The sequence below is a fragment of the Panicum virgatum genome, chromosome 3K (assembly GCF_016808335.1).
Source record: "Panicum virgatum strain AP13 chromosome 3K, P.virgatum_v5, whole genome shotgun sequence".
Lineage (NCBI taxonomy): Eukaryota > Viridiplantae > Streptophyta > Magnoliopsida > Poales > Poaceae > Panicum > Panicum virgatum.
The window spans coordinates 28,747,724-28,765,777 of NC_053138.1; the positions used below are offsets into that span (position 1 = coordinate 28,747,724).

At 49.9% G+C, this 18,054-nt stretch overlaps 1 protein-coding gene and 1 long non-coding RNA gene across 2 annotated transcripts; both read left to right on the forward strand.

The window, feature by feature from the left end:
* The first annotated feature begins 9,158 nt into the window (after positions 1-9,158).
* Positions 9,159-9,710, forward strand: LOC120700805 (glycine-rich RNA-binding protein-like). Its single transcript, XM_039985027.1, has one exon. It carries the CDS (start codon positions 9,159-9,161, stop codon positions 9,708-9,710), a length of 552 nt encoding a protein of 183 aa, XP_039840961.1.
* Positions 9,711-16,386: 6,676 nt separating this feature from the next.
* Positions 16,387-17,800, forward strand: LOC120701383. Its single transcript, XR_005686073.1, has 2 exons — positions 16,387-16,780; positions 17,247-17,800. It is a non-coding gene; the product is annotated as an uncharacterized LOC120701383 (long non-coding RNA).
* Positions 17,801-18,054: the final 254 nt, after the last annotated feature.

Sequence of the window (18,054 nt, forward strand, 5' to 3'; positions counted from 1 at the left end):
TGAGTCGAGTATTTTGGTGCCAAAATGACCTGAAATGAAAAAACTTTCCTACTATAAAGTTGTAGATCTGATCGAGACCTACAACTTTTGTATAGACTATTTTTTTATCCAGGACTATTTGAATTTTTCAAAAAGCGCGTGTTCAAAATTTGGGTGGTTGGTATCAACCGGTAGGGGATGGGTGGTTCAAAATTTGGGTGTTCAAAATCGCGTGTTCAAAATTTGGGATACCCTCGGAGGCATCCTACCGGTTTGACGTTCGTAAGTCAAACCGGTAGGGATGCCATTTCTATCGGTTTACAACACTAACTAATACTCTTTCTACCAGGGTCATATTTGGATACTTAGCCCTTGGAATAATTTGAGGGCTAATGTTTAGTCTTGAATTGGTAGGCTAATGTTTATCCCTCGTGGGGGTGTTTGGATCCATGGGGGCTAATGCATGGACTAATGAGCATTAATATATCCCCTCTCTTCTCTCTCTCCCCATCTCTCACCTCTCTTTTTAGTGGGCCCCACAGAAAATTAGCCCTATTAGCACCTCTTGGAGAGGCTAAGGATTTGAGGGGGGCTAATGCAGTTTAGCCCACATGTTTGATCCAAGAGGGCTAATTTAGGGCAAATTGGTGAGGGCTAAGAATTATCCCTGGGATCCAAACACCCCTCAGTTGGTATTACCAATATGCATGGAAAGAGGTTCCCATACCAGTTCCAAACAAACCGATAGGAAGGACGGTAGTGTCAGTTGGCAGCGAATGAAGCAAGGGATTACCACATGTGGCGGCGGCTCTGACGGAGGATGGAGCCCGCGTCTCACAGAGGCCGGGGCCCCGGGGAGACGGGGAGGACGGCTGCGTTGGTAGGATGCAAAGACTCTCCGCGCTACGACGCCAGCACCGGTGGTAGGCTCGCCCTTGTCATGAAGCCGCTGTTTCCATGGTTGCTTGCCTGGCTAGGAAGCTGGGCTCGATCTTCTCTCGCCGAGTCAGACAAAGACGAGTACGTGCGGACGCGCCAGACTACATGGGCCTTGCAGCCTAGCAGTAGTAGGCCGTAACCAGCCGCATCTCTCGGCCCAAATCTATTCCAAAGCGCGGTCGCTCAACTCCGACGCTGGGCTGCAGCAGTGCTCGCTGTTCCGGGACGAATCCAACGTGCGAGAAGGTGTACACCAGCTATCTTATAATTTCCGCTGGGTCACTGTGTCTCAATCCGAGGCCTCCTCTTTGTTCATGCTGACGATGTTTTCCTCCGGATCACTCTGTTTTGTTTGTAGAAGACTGAGCAGAGCACAATGCAGAATAGAGAAGGCGCCAATGCTATTGGACCGCATAAGCCCTACTTCTAGTTCCGTGGACCCATGATTGGAGAAAATGCATGAGCGCCCATCATGACCAGCGTGGTGCCTCCTTCAAAACAGGTTTGATGGTTTTTATTTGGACACATGCATGCTCCGCTAACTGACTGCACAAGTGTTGCTCGTGTCAGTAGACACCGGGTGCCGGTGCCAACGAACTTGCCATCGCCGTGCCGGATGTGTCGCGCACTGTCCTTCACTGCATGTTGCTGAAGTCTCCAATTTGTCAGGCCCTTCCTCTCCGTGATCGGCTCCGCTCGTACGACCTCCACGTACGATAGAGAACTAGGCTGCCGAGAGAAAGATATGGTTTTCTCCGCCGCCTGCACTTGAGATCGAAGGATAGGGTTTGGGCGATTGGGCTTGATAGTAGACCTACCAGGTGGGAGGCTGTGTTGAATCATGTTGGTCCCACTGAACACAACTAAAACTCGGCCTATAGGCTTAACACGAGCCGAACCATGGTCCGATACTCCGATCTAAGAATCCAACCGTGATCCGTATTTTCAGCTTTATTTTTTTAATTTTGAAATCCGATCGTTGGAGAACCGCCGAAGCAGCTGTGCAGATCTTTATCATGGGCTAAGGTGCGCGAAACACCGATGTTTGTTCTGTGCTGATGGACGCGGAAGATGTGTCATAATGATAAGTTGGACAGGACTTAGTGGTGATGACAGTTTGGAGATGGTGGGAATATGGTGATAACCAGTTATGATGCAACTGAGGTTCAGGTAAGAATCCAATCGTGATCCGTATTTTCAGCTTTATTTTTTGAATTTTGAAATCCGATCGTTGGAGAACTGCCGAAGCAGCTGTGCAGATCTTTATCATGGGCTAAGGTGCGCGAAACACCGATGTTTGTTCTGTGCTGATGGACGCGGAAGATGTGTCATAATGATAAGTTGGACAGGACTTAGTGGTGATGACAGTTTGGAGATGGTGGGAAGATGGTGATAACCAGTTATGACGCAACTGAGGTTCAGGTAAGAATCCAATCGTGATCCGTATTTTCAGCTTTATTTTTTGAATTTTGAAATCCGATCGTTGGAGAACCGCCGAAGCAGCTGTGCGGATCTTCATCATGGGCTAAGGTGCGCGGAACACCGATGTGTTGTTCTGTGCTGACGGACACAGAAGATGGTTCATAATGATAAGTTGGACAGGACTTAGTGGTGATGGCGGTTTGGAGATGGTGGGAAGATGGTGATAACCAGTTATGATGCAACTGAGGTTCAGGCTAGACCTTCTGCCTTTTTGTTGTGATAGTAATCACATGGAGGTAATGATTTGTTTGGTGGACACTCAGCTGCAGAAAACATGTTTTCTTTTCTTTTTTGTTTGCTTCTTTTTTCCTAGGCTTGTGTGCTATTAGGAATGGAGCCTTCCTTTGTAATAATGGTAGCTACATGCATATTTTTATTGCAGAGTCTGGAATATCAATATATTCCCGATTCATGGAACTTGTATTATCTAAACTTGTATGTTTCAATGATAGCTTAGCAGAAACCAGTGATGTAGCTTGAGCTGGGATGAAAGTGATATAATAGATTCATGAAACTGATTTTTTCATTATTAGTAGCAGACATGTGGTACGCGAAGGGTGACGCGGCGGCGACCAGCCCGACGCGGTGGTCCAGCGAGGATTCTGACCGTAGCGACCATCCCCTGGGTACCAAAAGTAGGAGAATCGAATTAGGATCCGACGGCGGTCAAGGTGATCTGCTTTTTTCCTACTACTTTTCGTTCCTTCTCGAGTTTGTTGATTCTGTAGCGGGAGAACTGTAATGGGGAAACAGATCAGGTGAATCAATGAAAGAGGAGCCTCTTCTGCTCTAGTTTCAGATTCAGGATGGAATCAGGCGAAACGGCTGGCGATTGAAGCATAAGAGATTAAGCGAAACCTCTTTGCGGGGTCTGTGCAAGGGGATGGGAATGATTTAGACTCTAGTGCTGGGGAGAATGATCTGGAATGCATGAGTGATCAGCAATTGGATTAGTGCATGAGCTTGATGGTAACTGCGGCGGAAGAACTTGTTGATGCTATTGCAAAAATCCCCCAAGCGCCAAAGTTTCCAAATAGAGATGCTCCTGACATGAGGGGACCAATTCCTGACAAGACCTTGCTAGGGGGATCAGGGGTACAGTCATGGGCCGTATGGACGATCCTTGTTTGATATTTTTGCCCATTCCTGGGGACCAGAGACCCAAGAAAGGTGGGTCTGGATACCCAAGCAAATAGTTGAAGGAGGCCCAGAATTCCCAGCTACCAGAGCTGAAGTCAGAATATGGGGGTGGAGAGCTCGTCATCTGGTTAGGTCTCATTCACCGCCGCCGCTCCACAAAACCTTTGCTGCTGCGCTCTCCCAAATGATGTCTAGGGAGACGTCGAGGTGGGGAGGCCAGGATCTGATGCGGAGGGGGAATCCTGGCATGAAGAAGCATAGGTTCTAAGAAGACCAGAGATGGAGGGAGCCGGCGACAGATTTCAGCAAAGGGGGGGGGGGGGAAGAGCTGAGTGATACAGATTGGAGGACCAGCTGCGAGAGGATCTTTCTCAAGATCACCCCGGCTCAAGAGGTCAGTCTTCTTCTGGTACCCGATAGTGGGAAGATCCCTACTTCAAGAAGAGGGCGATTGATGCCGGGGTGGGATCATGTGGGTCTGATTACAATTGTGTCTCGTGGGGCCATGGTATCTAGAATTGAGGAGGAACTCAAGAATCTCTTTGATGCAAAGTGGGATTGGAAAGTTAGGAAAGTCCCTAAAGATGAGTATATTGCTGTATTTCCCAAGAGAGGCACTCTGGAAGCCTTCTCAAAATAAAAGGGGATAGAATTGGCACTGTATAACATCGTTGCTAAGCTTACTATCTCAGATGCGGATCCTCAAGCATCGTCAATGCTACAAGCTGGGTGGGTGGCCTTACATAATGTACCTGATGATGCAAGAAATTAAGATGCTGTGACGGTGATTGCAGGGATGGCTGGGGAAGTACTTCTGGTGGATGAACTATCTCTTATCAAAGAAGGCCTGGTCAAGGTGAAAATGAGGATGAGGGAAGCTAGCAAGATCAAGGGATATGTTCAAATCTTCATAAAGGGTGTGGGGTTTGACATCCAATTTATCCCTGAGGTTTAGAATAAAGGGCAACATGCTACTCCAACACCGAAAAATACAAATGAGGGAGATGATATATCTGAAGATGAGGATGAGGACAGGGGTGGAAGGAAAATGCAGGAGTGGAACAAGAGGATGTTGTCATAGGAAACTTCGGGGAAAACCACTGCTCCTACCTCTGAGAATAAACAGTACTAGGGGGTAAACAAAAAATGATCATGGCGGAAGCAGGGGAGAAGCAAGTTTCTGGTGTGATGAATGAAGAAAATGTCAATCCCCAGGCAGCCCAACCGATAGCAATGTGCATTTCCTGAAACTGGGGAAGTCATACACATTGGAAGTGCCCCTGCTAAAATCTCAGAAGATGATTGGGTGGGTGTGAAGGTGGATAAACTGAAATTGAAGACTGTAATGTCTTCACTCTCTGTAGGACAAAAGGAAGTTCAGTATGGTCTGAGGTTGATACACCAGAAATGGCCGGTACTCAGGTGTGGGGATGAGGAGCCTGTCGGCCAGGAAGAGATTCCACTGACCTTATCTCAAAGTTCAATGATAGCTGCTAATTCTGAGGAACAAGACACCTCACTAGTAATGCTAGGGCTTGGGGTAAACGAGGAAACTCTGATGAAGGATGTGGAACTGTATCATGAGTTCGGCGGTGACAAAACAAACTCAAGGTGGCAATCCAAGGCGGTGACAGGAGCTGTTTTTGCAACTAGAAAGAGTTCAAGGATAGCAGCTAAGGGTGACCATACCATGGGGATCTCGCATTGTGTTCAACCGGTCTTGTCAGGTATGAATCCTCGACTAAATCCCTTTACAGTTCTGAATACATGCTTTGATGATGATCTAATAGAGATAGCTAGCAGCTGTTTTATCTCCTTAGGGGATTACCAGGGTGAGATAGACAATACTTTGACAGCGATGAGATTAGAAGAGCAGCGTAGAGCCACGGTGGCTGAAGTTGAATATAGAGTTCGTCAGGAAAGAGAGCAGGAAGCAACTAACGCTCTGGAAGGGGAAAATTTGAATCTTGAGCCAGTTAGAAATGACCAAAGGGGGTTTGGTACTGGGGAGAGCAAAGGAAAGAGGCCGAAGCAACAAGGAGATTGCCTGAGCCGAGAGCTCAGGAGACTTGGTTAGTATCCAATGAAGATCCTGTTTTGGAACATATGGGGGTTGGGGAAGAAAGCAAAGAGGAGGCAGCTTAAGGACTACATACAGCAAGAACATTTGGATGTGGTGGGGGTTCAGGAAACGATTAAGCAACACTTCACTAGGAATGAGCTTTATTCACTGACAAATGCTCAATTTATCTGGGATTGGATTCCTGCCAGAGGCCACTCAGGTGGGGTGCTGTTTGGGGTCAAGGAAGATATACTGGAGGTTGAAGATTAGAGTACGGGTGATTATTTTGTGGGGTGCTACAATCAGGAATAGACTAACCAACGTAAGATGGGTGTTATGGGTGATCTATGGTCCAGCTAACCATGACTTGTCAGCTGACTTCTTGGGGGAACTCAGGCAAAGGATCTCGGAGGTATCTTTGCCGATTGTTTTGGGAGGTGACTTCAATCTTATTCGGTCGGTAGATGATATTAGCACTGGGAATGACGATGTAGGACTGATGAACGCCTTCAACAGTTTCATTGAGAATTGCAACCTCAGGGAGATTTACAAAGGGGGGTCGTAGTTCATGTGGTCGAATAATCAGGTTACACCGATTTACAGCAACATAGATAGGGTCCTTACGTCGGTGGAGTGGGAAATTAAATATCCTTTGGCCTCTCTGATTGCCCTTTCTAGAGTAGGTTCTGATCATAACCCCCTCCTCCTTGATACTGGTGAGATGACTATAAGGAAGACATCTCAGTTTCCTTTTGAGAAATAGTGGCTCCAGCAAGAAGGCTTCAGTGACAAGGTATTACAGAAGTGGGGTTACTTAAGATCTAGATCTCCTGAGGGTGTATATTCCTTGAATTTATGGCAGGGGCTGACAGCTGGCTTGAGACACTTCTTGAGGGATTTTGGAGATAATATGAGAGGCTTGTTTAGACGATGGAAAGAGGAGACCTTGTGAAGAATTAAGGATGCTGATAGAGTCCTGGGGGGGAGAGGTTACAACTGAAATTATTCAGACAAGAAGACAACTGGAGGGGGAAATGGAAAAAAATTTGAATGAAGAAGAAATGTATTAGCAACAAAGAGGGAATGAGAAATGGGTATTGGAAGGTGATACCAACTCAAAATTCTTTCATCTAAAAGCCAATGGTAGGAAACGGAAAAAGTCAATTGTAGCCATGATGGATGGGGAGGAACTAATTACCGATCCAGCTAGAATCCAAGCGATTATTTATAGCTATTATAAGGGGCTGTTTGGTAAACCCCATGAGAGGACAGTGAAATTGACAGAGGATACTTGGAGTAGCCTAGGCAGGATTAGTGAGGAGGACAATTCCTATATTACTAGACCTTTTACTGAAGAAGAAATCAAACAGGTAGTATTTGGAATGAGAGATGACACGGCTCCGGGCCCAGACAGCTTTAGTATAACCTTCTACAAACATTTCTGGGAGCTGGTTAAAGGAGACCTCATGAGGATGGCGAATGACTTCTATTTAGAAAATCTGGATCTGGCAAGACTAAACTATGGGGTTATAACTCCAATACCAAAGATCAAGGGAGCAAACAATGTGAAACAATTCAGACCGATTTGCCTGCTGGACGTGAGCTTCAAAATATTCACAAAGTTATTGGTGGGTAGATTATGTGATCTGGAGGATAAGATTATTAGTAAACTCCAAACCTCCTTTATCAAAGGGAGATTTATTTTGGGTGGAGTGGTGATGTTACATGAGACTATGCATGAACTTTCTCGTAGTAAAGACAAGGGGGTGATTTTCCAAGTTGACTTCCAGAAAGAGTATGATAGCATAAATTGGGGATTTGTGGAGGAGGTTATGCAGAGAAAAGGTTTTTGTTAGAAATTCATTAACTGGACACTGTCAACAATTGAAGGGGGCAAAGTGTGTGTTAACATAAATGGCGAGAATGGTCCCTATTTCAAAACTTACAAGGGCTTGAGGCAAGGAGATCCCTTGTCCCCCATCCTGTTTAATCTGGCTGTGGATGCTCTAGATCTCATCCTCACAAAGGCAAAAACTGCGGGTCATGTGAGGGGCATGGTGCCACACGTTTTTCTAGGGGGTTTGACACACTTGCAATATGCGGATGACATAGTAATACTCATGGATTGGGATGACCAGGTCATTACCAATATGAAGTTCCTACTATACTGTTTTGAGTGGATGACTGGACTTAAAATCAACTATCACAAAAGCGAAGTGGTGGTGATAGGGGTGGATATGGAAGAACAGCAAAGAATTGCCCACCTCCTCAACTGTAAAGTGGGGGAGTTGCCAATGCAATACCTAGGGATGCCTATAAGCTATCAGCCCATAAGAGTGAAAGATTTTGCAGGGGTAGTAACGAAGATGAGGAACAGATTGCCTCCCTGGAAAGGAAGGCTTACATCGTACGGAGGGCGACTTATCTTGACCAATTTCTCTCTTAGTAGTTTGCCTATATATACCATGGGTATCTTCTTATTGTAAGACTCAATACACCAACAAATGGACGTCGTTAGGTCGAGGTTCTTCTGGCAAGGGGTTGAGAAAGATTTCAAATATAATATGGTTAAGTGGGAGAGTGTGTGCCGACCGAAAGACTATGGGGGACTGGGTATCTTGAATACCAAAACTATGAATGAAGTGTTGGTGATGAAGTGGGAGATCTTTGCTGTCAGATGCTACAACGCATATACTTGCGACATGAGTCACTTTTTCAGTGTAAGGGCACTGGAGGATCCCAACTCAGGAAAGGCTTGAACAAGGTTAAGCACCTTTTCAAATAGGGTGCGCGCAACAAAGTGAACAATGGCCATAACACACTCTTTTGGGAGGATGTGCGGCTCGGTGATACTCCCTTGAAACTCACCTTTCCAAAAGCTATATGGGATGTGTAGTAAGAGTGATGCCCTTGTAGCTGACTATTGGCGAGAGGGTGTATGGGATGTTAGATTTAAAAGATCTCTCGGTGAGCTGGATGATGGATAAGTCTTGTCTGTGATGGATGGATAAGGCATAGGGTCCTTGCAAGGACCATAGCATCTATTCCTTTAGCATATTTTCAGTTTGTTAGGACAGTTGCAGTTAGTAGGACAGCAGCAGTTAGCATCTACTTTTCTAGGACAGCAGGAGCATCTTGGACTAGTCAGTTAGCTTATGCCCTGACTGGCTATATATATGTGTGGCCACCCCTCCCGTTGAATGGTATGGCTTTGAGTGTGTGAATGAAGAAAACCAGAAAATTTGCCCCAACTTGAGTGCCATCCTCTCATCAATGAGAGTAACCATTGAACTACTAACAACTAGTATCAAAGCCGTACTTTCCTGTAGGTTGGACATCTCTTGCTCCTCACCTTCCCAAGCTCGAGCGAGCACTCAGCCAGTAGCAGCAGCAGCACCGGCTGCTCCTCCTCCTTCCCCATTCCCTTCCCCCTCTCCATGCAGTAGCCCCCTGGAGGCGCGCCAAGTTCGATGAACAATCTCGGCGTTCAGTCGCCTCGAGCGCACGGCGTCAGCGGGACACCGAGCTCGCAGCGGCAGAAGAGCACAGGCGAGCGATGGCACAGGCTGCTACAGCAGCGGCGAGGGTGGTCAGGCTGGCAATAGCGAACTTGGCGGCGGCCAGGGCGGAGGTGGAAGCAGAGGAGGCAGAAGATGCAGCACGTGCGGCGGAGGTTGAGGTTGAGACCTTGCGCAGCAGCATCAATGGCTCCATCGCCAGCGACATCACTGCCGACGGGTACCTTGAGGAGCTGGCGAGGGAGAGGGCGCGGGAGCGGATGGCACGGTGGGCAGCAGCCCACCCCCACACCCACGGCGGTGGCAGCGGCCCGAAGGACCGCGCGCCTGGTGGCGGCGGCCTGAGGGCCCGTGCTCCCGGTGGTGGCGGCCTGGAGCGCCGCGGCTGCAGCCCCCTTGGTGGGGGCATGCGTGGTGGCGACAACACCCCTGGCGGGGGGGGGGGGGGGCGAGGCGACGGCAGCCCCCTTGGTAGGGGCGCGCGCGGCGGCGGCGGCGCCCCCGGCTACCACGCCATCCAGGCAGTGGTCAGGGACACTGGTCCCAGTGGCGGGTGGCCAACCCTCACCAAGACCAACTACGTCGAGTAGGCTGCGGTGATGAGAGTAAGGCTCTAGGTGCGGCACATGTGGGATGCTGTCCAGTACAACGACGTCGATTACGACGAAGATCGTCGGGCGCCGGATGCACGCATCGCTACAGTTCCTCCCGAGATGCAGTTCTCGCTTTCCCAGAAGGAGACTGCCAAGTTGGCCTAGGACGCCATCGCTGTGGCTCGCATCGACAGCGACCGCGCTCGCAAGTCCACATTGTAGGCACTTCGCAAGGAGTGGGAGAACCTAGCCTTCAAGCCAGGTGAAGAAGTCGATGACTTTGCTCTCCGTCTTAACATTCTGTTGCAAAAGATGGTGATGTTCGACAACGACACCTGCGACGAGGAGAGAGCTATCGAGAAGCTCTTCCGATGCGTCCCCGAGAAGTACAGGCAGACCGCTCGCTCGATCGAGTCTCTGCTGGACCTCTCCACCATGTCGATTGAGGAGGCGATAGGTCGCCTCAAGACCGAGATGAACTTGTCTCGGACTAGTTTAAAAGATTTATGGAAATTAAAAACCGATGTTTTAATTTAACTGTTGCTGAGAAAGATTTAACTGATATAGCTCTTGGTGGTTTACGTTCGCATCTTAGAGAAAAACTTGAAGGCTTTGTTTATTATTCTATTAATGGTTTGCAACTTCGAGCTATGAGCTAAGAGACTAAATTTAAAAATTCTGAAGAGATATATAAGCCTCATCGTTCAAATACTCATGTTGTTGAATATGATTCTGATTCATCGAGCGATGAGGATAAAGAGGTTTACACTATTGAGTTTGTTTGGCTATCGGCGGCTAAACCTTGTTCTTGTGCATCGCTTAAGCCGACTCAAAAGAGTCGGCAAGAAGAAATGAAATTTACGTTTGATGTCTCTAAATGCGATCATATATTTGATGAATTATTGCGTTTAGGGCATATTAAGATTACACATGTTATACCGCTGCTTGAGGAATTAAAGCGGTGTGCATATTGTAAATTTTATAATTCACATTCTCATGCGACTAATGATTGTAATGTCTTCAATCGCCAGGTTCAATCGGCCATGAATGAAGGACGATAGATCTTTCCTGAGATGAAGATTAACAAAACACCTTTCCCTGTGCACACCAACACTCATACCATTGATCTAAATAGTGCAAAGGTGTTGCTTCGGCCTAAACAAGCCGAAGGTGCAAAAGGCAAGAATATAGTTATCAGCGAAGAAAGACCAAATAACGCCGATGACAAAATCTTATCCAGGGAAGTGGTGTTGGAGAAAGCTCCGGATGGCAGGGAGCTAATAAAAATTACTATCAAAGCTCATGTGCTTCTTCTTCCATCAGACGGCCTGCTGTCCAGAACCGACCGGTCAGACCGGTTTCACCGACTAGTCAGACTCAGGGCCGACTGAAGACCTTCAAGCCCTAGCGCCCAGAAATGGGTACTTGGAAGAGCAATGAGCCAAAGGTTCAAGAGAGGTTCGCCAATAAAAGACCAACCTTTGGCCAGCTTCTGAACAAGAACACAAAGGCCGTTCAACAAGATCGGCCACTAAAAAAGAGATCTTGGTCACCTCCGCGGAGTGGTTCTCCTGTTTTGACGGGAGGGCCCAGCAAGCGCAGGGGTGATGTACACCCCATGTTCCCACCACAGAAAGTCTATGCCACCATGCCATGTGTAACATCCCGTATTTTTACGGAATGTTATATTCCCCAAAAATGTGAACTTTCAAAAACTTGTTGTGTGTAAGTGTAAATAGGTAGAAATAATGTAAGGATTTAATTCTTTTCCATCTCAAATTCCTAGTAAATTAGAATTTTGAATTGAGTTAAGGGAATTAAATGTTAGTATGATAATATTTGGAGTTATTTGAATCCTTTTTGAATCTACCTTGTTTTCATGTGATTTGAATTTCTTTTGTTTGAATTGTGTGGTATTTTCTTTGAAAAAGGCCATTCAAATAAAATACAAATTTTTATTTCTGTAAATTTCCAAATCGAAAATATATTTTTGTAAAAAACGAAAATATAAAATATAAAAATAAAAAAACCGCCACGCCGGCCTGCCACCAAACCCCCGCGTCAGCCCAGCACCGCCCGCTCCACCTCCTTCATCCGCCGCCATTGCCAGGTGGGCCCGCCCGCAGCTTTCCCCTTACCCCTGTTCCTCTTCCTCGCGTGGACGCCGCCTGCTCTGCTTTTGCTTTTGCCTGCACCATGCGATGCCGCCCCCGCTCCACGACAGAGGCCCGCAACCGCCGCCGCGCCTCGCGCTGCCCGCTGACGCCACGCCTACCCCGCTTGCCGGCCACGACCACCCCGCGACTCCGAACGCGAGGAGGAGAAGCCCGGATGGCAGCCAAGTACCCCTACGCACGCACCCCCACGGTCGGCGTCAATCCTTGACATCCATGCCCGCCCGCGGCCGCTAAACCCTAGAGCCCCGCCTATAAAACGTCTAGCTTCCGACCGGATATCCCCAACGCCCGGGGATTTCCCCTTCCCCGCCGCCAAGAGAGAAGAGCAGAGGAGGGGGAAGGAGAAGCAGAGGAGGGGGAGGGGGAGGAGAAGCCGCCGCCACCGCCGGAGCTCCGTTAGGCCTGCATCGCACGACTACATCGACGCCGTGGCTCTTCCTGCACGGCACCGAGCCTCCTGCGTCGCCTCCCCGCTGCCCCAGGCCCCGTCGACCTCGAGCCCGCCGGTGAGCGCCGCCACCCTGTCCTGCCCATCTCTTGCACCGGCGTGCCTCTGGCTACCGTGGAACCATCCGTAGCACAGCCCTAGGATCACTGTCCTCCTTTTGTGCGTGTTACAGGAGCCCCTCGCCCGCGCCGCGCCGCCGTTTTTTTTGAGGGTCAACGTGGGGGGGGGGGAGAGCGTCCCCACCTGATATATTTAGGGGGCTTTGAGCAAGCCAAATGCTTTTACATCAAAGTTTGAGCATTTTTTGAAAGAGAAACTGAAAAATACATGGTGGTTGTACTACATGGGAGACAGGGATTGGCACCAGGCTTCAGCTACACAGCGATCTGCACGCGGCCACCTGCTCGGCCAGAGCTTCGCTTCTTCTATGCAGTCCGCCCAGAAACGAGTGAGGGAGGGATCCAAGCTTTGGAAAATCACACCATTGCGGTGCTTCCACAGCTGCCAGCATATGAGGAGAATAAAGCAGTTGTAGTACTTCTCCGGCACAGCGTTCGGACGAGGGACACACCACAAATGCCTCACGCTGCACCCCGCTGGGTCGACATGAAGCGATGTCCAGACACTAGAAGAGAATGGGCATCTGAAGAGCAGGTGGTCACAGTCTTCCACGCCGGCCTGGCATACTTCACAGGTTGCGTCCTGCACCACATTCTTCTTCAGGAGATTTGCTCGACACTATATGCGTTCTTGCACGAGTAGCCAAGCAAAGAACTGGACCTTCGGGGGAGCTCTGTTCCCCCAGACGAAAGCGTGGAAGTCGCACGATGGCGCCCCTGCCGCCACCATGGATAGCTGATAGGCAGGTCCAGCGCGCAGCACCCCCTCGGCATCGCAGAGTGGCGAGCTTCTGCGATCGTCACCGGGGCGGAGCCGCACCTGAGTCAGAATTTGGCGGAGCTGCTCCAACTCTGCGGCCGCCCGGGCAGTGAGGCGCGGAACCAGGTAGCGTTCGAGGCCGTCTTCCACAGCCATGGCGACCGTGATGTCTTTGGTGGTGGCGTGTGTGTATAGCAGTGGGAAGAGATCCTTCAGTGTTCCCATAGAGAGCCAGCGGTCCTCCCAAAATGCTGTAGAGAGCCCATCCCGCACCTCACAAGTTGTGACAGCTCGATACATTGGCAGCAGGGAGGCAAGATCACGCCAGTGTGCGCCCACGACCTCGCCATCCATCGTGACCAGGTTGATCTTGGCGCGCACCCATTGCCCCCAAACCGAGTCACCTGGGGTCTGAAGTCGGTGTAGGAGCTTCAGTAACAAGCACTTGTTCTGCATGGCCAGGTCCTTGATCCCAAGGCCGCCTTGTTCCTTTTGTTGGCAAGCCTTCCCCCAGGCGACGAGGCACTGAGCACCACTAACTTTCTCGTCGCCGGCCCAGAGGAAACTGCGCCGTCGTGCGTCCAACGCGTCGAGGACGCCTTGGGGAAGAAGCAGGGCAGACATAGCATGCACCAGCTGACTGTCCATAACAGAGTTCACAAGAACTATCCTCCCCATTGGGTTCAAGAGCGTAGCCTGCCAGCCACTCAGATACTTATCTGATTTGTAGATCAGTGGAGCAAAGGCAGATAGCGGTAGCTTCGTGTTGGATAGCAGTAGCCCCAGGTAGGTTTGGGGGAACGCCCCTTGCTTGCAATCAAGGATTTGAATCAATTCCTCCGTCAGACCAGCCGAGACATGCATAGGAACCATAGTGCTCTTGTTGTAGTTGGTTTTGAGCCCAGTTGCGGCCGCAAAGCTGTCCGCCGCGCCGCCGTTCACCCGCAACCCGCCATCGCCTTTTTGCCTTGCGCTGCCGTCACCGTTGAGCCGGCCCCGGCCACATTGCGGCCCTGGGACACCAGGTGCCCGCACGTGAGCGCGCGACCCAACCCCGAGCAAGCCCCGGGCGCTGCCCTTGGTGCGCTACGGCAAGCTTCGCCGCCATCATTTCTGTCGCCGCTGCCACGGCCTCGCCATGGCTATGCCAAACGTCCGCCGCGCGCGCGCATGCGCATCGGTGCCCGAGGCTATAACTTAGTCCCGCCTTGGCGCCGTCTCGAGCTGAGCGCGTTCCACCGCATGCTTGTGCATGTGCGTGAGCCCTGCTCCGTGTGAGGCCATGCCGGCGCCGTGCCCTTTTGGCCGCCGCCATGCCTTGGTCTCTGGCGTTTCCTGTGTTCCGCCCTGTCCCCGCCGCAGTCTCGCCATGGCTTCGCCATGCGCGCGTTCGCGCGTGCGCGTATGCGTCCGTGCCCAGGGCCAGGACTTTGCCTTGCCTTGGTGCAGAACCGAGCCACTGCACCACCCATGTTTTGCGCCGCCGCACCCAGTCGCCGCCGATCCTCCTTGGCCCGCGTCCGGTGTGCCGCTGCCATCGTGCTTCGCCGCCTTCGCCGTTGCACGCCGTTGCCGCCGCCTCGCCATGACCCTGGTGCCCGCGAACGCCGCCACGACGTCGTGTTCGCAGCGCGCCTAGGTCTCTGGGGCGTTTCGTTGAGCGCCTTGCGCGCGTGCACACACACACCGGCTAACACATACACACACACACACACACACACACACACACACACACACACACACACACACACACACACACACACACACACACACACACACACACACACACACACACACACACACCGGCTAACACATACACGCACACACTTGCCTGCGCCGCACCGGATCTGGAGAATATCGCACGGGATCCTAGAGAAGCTGACAAGTGGGTCCAAGGTGTCAGCCGCAGAGAGAAGGAGGAGGAAGAAAAGAAAAGGAGAAGAAGGAGGATTGGGCCGGATTCAGCCCAACGAGCCCAAGAAGAGAAGCCCGGCGCCCCTTTCGGCCCGTCAAGGCGTTTTTCTTTTCCTTTTTCTTTTTACACCGCACTGACACGCAGGACCCGCCCGTCAACCTCACTATGTCGCTGATGTGTGGGCCCCTGAACTGTGGACCCGTTGACCAGTCAACGGTCAATGTTGACCTGGTCAACGCTGACGTCAGCAGGGCCTACTACTGATGTCAGCACACCGGATGCTGATGTCAGCATGCCACGTGGCACGTCCAGAGGCTACCACGTGTCACTGACCGTGTGTTTTTCTTTTTCAAAAATTATTTATTAATTTCAAAAAATGATTTAACACTAGAAAATTCATAATAAATTAACCGGAGCTCCGAAAATTATGAAACTAGTTTCATAATTCTTCTAAAATCATGCTCTACCCGTTAGAGTAGGTTTTGTTATGTGGTTGGATCTTATTTGAGCAGTTTTGGTGCATTTTTATACTTTTGTCCCTATCTTTATATGTAATTACGATTAGGTCCCTGCAAGAAGGAGTTGATCGACGCCGCGGACGCCCAGAAGACCCAGGAGGACGTCCTAGACTATGAGAAGCCCTCAAGACTCCAGAAGACTATGAAGAGTTATCAGGTTCACGCCCATCTACGACTTGAATTCCTACTAGGCATTACTTGCTAGAATTGATATTGCTTTATGTATGTGAGATGAACCTGCATGGCCTATTTGTTTACCGTATTCCTTGCATACCTATGATACCTTGATTGATTCTTGAATGCTTTGGCTACTATGAGAGTGAATGGGTATGGGAATCCGTGATATGATAGTCTTGGCATGCATGAAGATCCGCCATATGAGGAGCCCGTGATAGGGCTTTTTAGCGGTGGCAAGCGCTGGCCGGGATGTGGATTGGGCACATCCTGAGGGTCCTGTGGCGGGTGCGGGACGAGGAGGGGCAATACCTATTATGGATGCCCAAAAAGAGACGATACCTATTATGTGTGTGTGTGTATATATATATATATATATATATATATATATATATATATATATATATATATATATATAATGGGTACCCAGGGTACTCAATATTATTATTCAGCACCCGGCCATCCCGTCCTACGACAGCCCACGCGAGCCGCCGAGTACGGTCGCACCCCCGGCCGGTTTTTCCGAGTCACGTGGCACCCCCCGGTTTTTTTCTTTTGGAAACCACCGAGTCCCGTCCGCGAGAAACCTTTGCAGCCCGGTCACATTGCCGTCGAGGAGGAGCCGCCGGAGCGAGAACCGCGGCCGGTGAAGCCGGGCCACCGACGGATCGAGCAGGCGGGAGGAGCCCTGCGCTGCTGCGCCTTCATCGATCACGACACCGCCCCGTCCGCACTCCCGCTCAGCCCAGCCCATGTAGGGCACCGCGAGTCCGCGACACAGCCCGTCCGCGCGCCGCCAGCTTCATCCACGCGCGTGACCCGCGCCGGTGGCTGCCTCCCGCACGAGAAGTTAGCCGCCTGGGCCGTCTCGAGCAGCACGAGAGGAGGCTGAGCGAGCTGCAGGGGCGAGCCGCCGGGGCCGCGTGAGACTTCGCCGTGGCCGTCTCATGATCAAGGTCCGTCTTTGTTCCACAAAATCAGCGCCCTGGGTGTTGATTACGTACTGCCCTTGTTACATTGTTCATCTTAACAAATCTCTGCTCATCTAGCCTAGTTTGAGACATGAGATTAGACCAGCTTTGCGTTGGTGCTTGTTATTTTCCTGATTCAAATTTTATACAGCTTCCTTTTAACAGAAATTGTACATGTCTAATACGATCTGATATCTCTAGCTGGCCGATGTTTGAATTTGAATTGCAATGAATTTGGGTGACAATTGAACTGACTGGAACTACTAGTGATGACAAGAGGTATATGGTAAAATCGATCTGTTACCCTCCCTAGCTTAAGCCTGATGCAAGCACGTCCTCTTCTCCTTGTTTCTTTGTCTGTATCGATGGTGATATTGTGTTTTAGTTGTTCTTCAGACCTTATATTCTTGATATTGTGCCAGAGTTGGCTTATGTTTTAGTTGTTATTCAGACTTTAGAGATTGAGTGTCCGTTCATGGTGGCTGCGGCACCGGCGGGCCTCCGAACAAATTCAAGCCAGGGAAGCCAGGATGTGGCGATCTATGTCCGCTGGAGGCAAAGGTGATCAGCTGGGACGGCGTGCACTTCACAGATTTCAGCAGCGGGCTTGCTGCCAAGCTCGCGCGTCGCGATGAGTGGCGAGTACTCCAAGCCCAGGGTGAAGCTGGCAAGCTTGATACACTGCGGCTCCAAGAAATAGTTAGATTCTTGATGCAGATCAACGCTTCATGACCTTTGAATCCATCATCTATGGATGTAGTGATGGCCAAGGACTGGAGATGAGGGCTGTTGTGGTTGGAGATGTTGCTTCAGACTTTCTCGACGTCGATGGACTCCTTGTACAAAGAAGGCAAAGTAGCAATGGATATGCTCGATTACAACCAAACAATTGGGAGGTCTTTTTTTTTTGGATTTTGTTGTGCAGTGCTGAGTAGTATAAAGATATTTTACCTTGATGTACATGTATAGACTAGTTATGATAGTTACAAGCTCCCATTGCTCCCATATGAAATATGTTGTGCATGTTATTTCCTTTTAATTTGAAAAGAAATAGAAAGCAATGAAGCATGTTTGGGCTCTCATCACTGTCTTTAGTATAGACTGTGCAGCAGCTGGGCTTCTCAGCACTATCTTCAGTACAGACTGTACAGTAGTTAGGCCTCTCATCACTATCTTCATTAGTGCCGCTAAGAGAAGAGAAAAGAAAATGCATGATAATACCATATTATCACAAGTATAAGCAACAAAACACTCTTGTA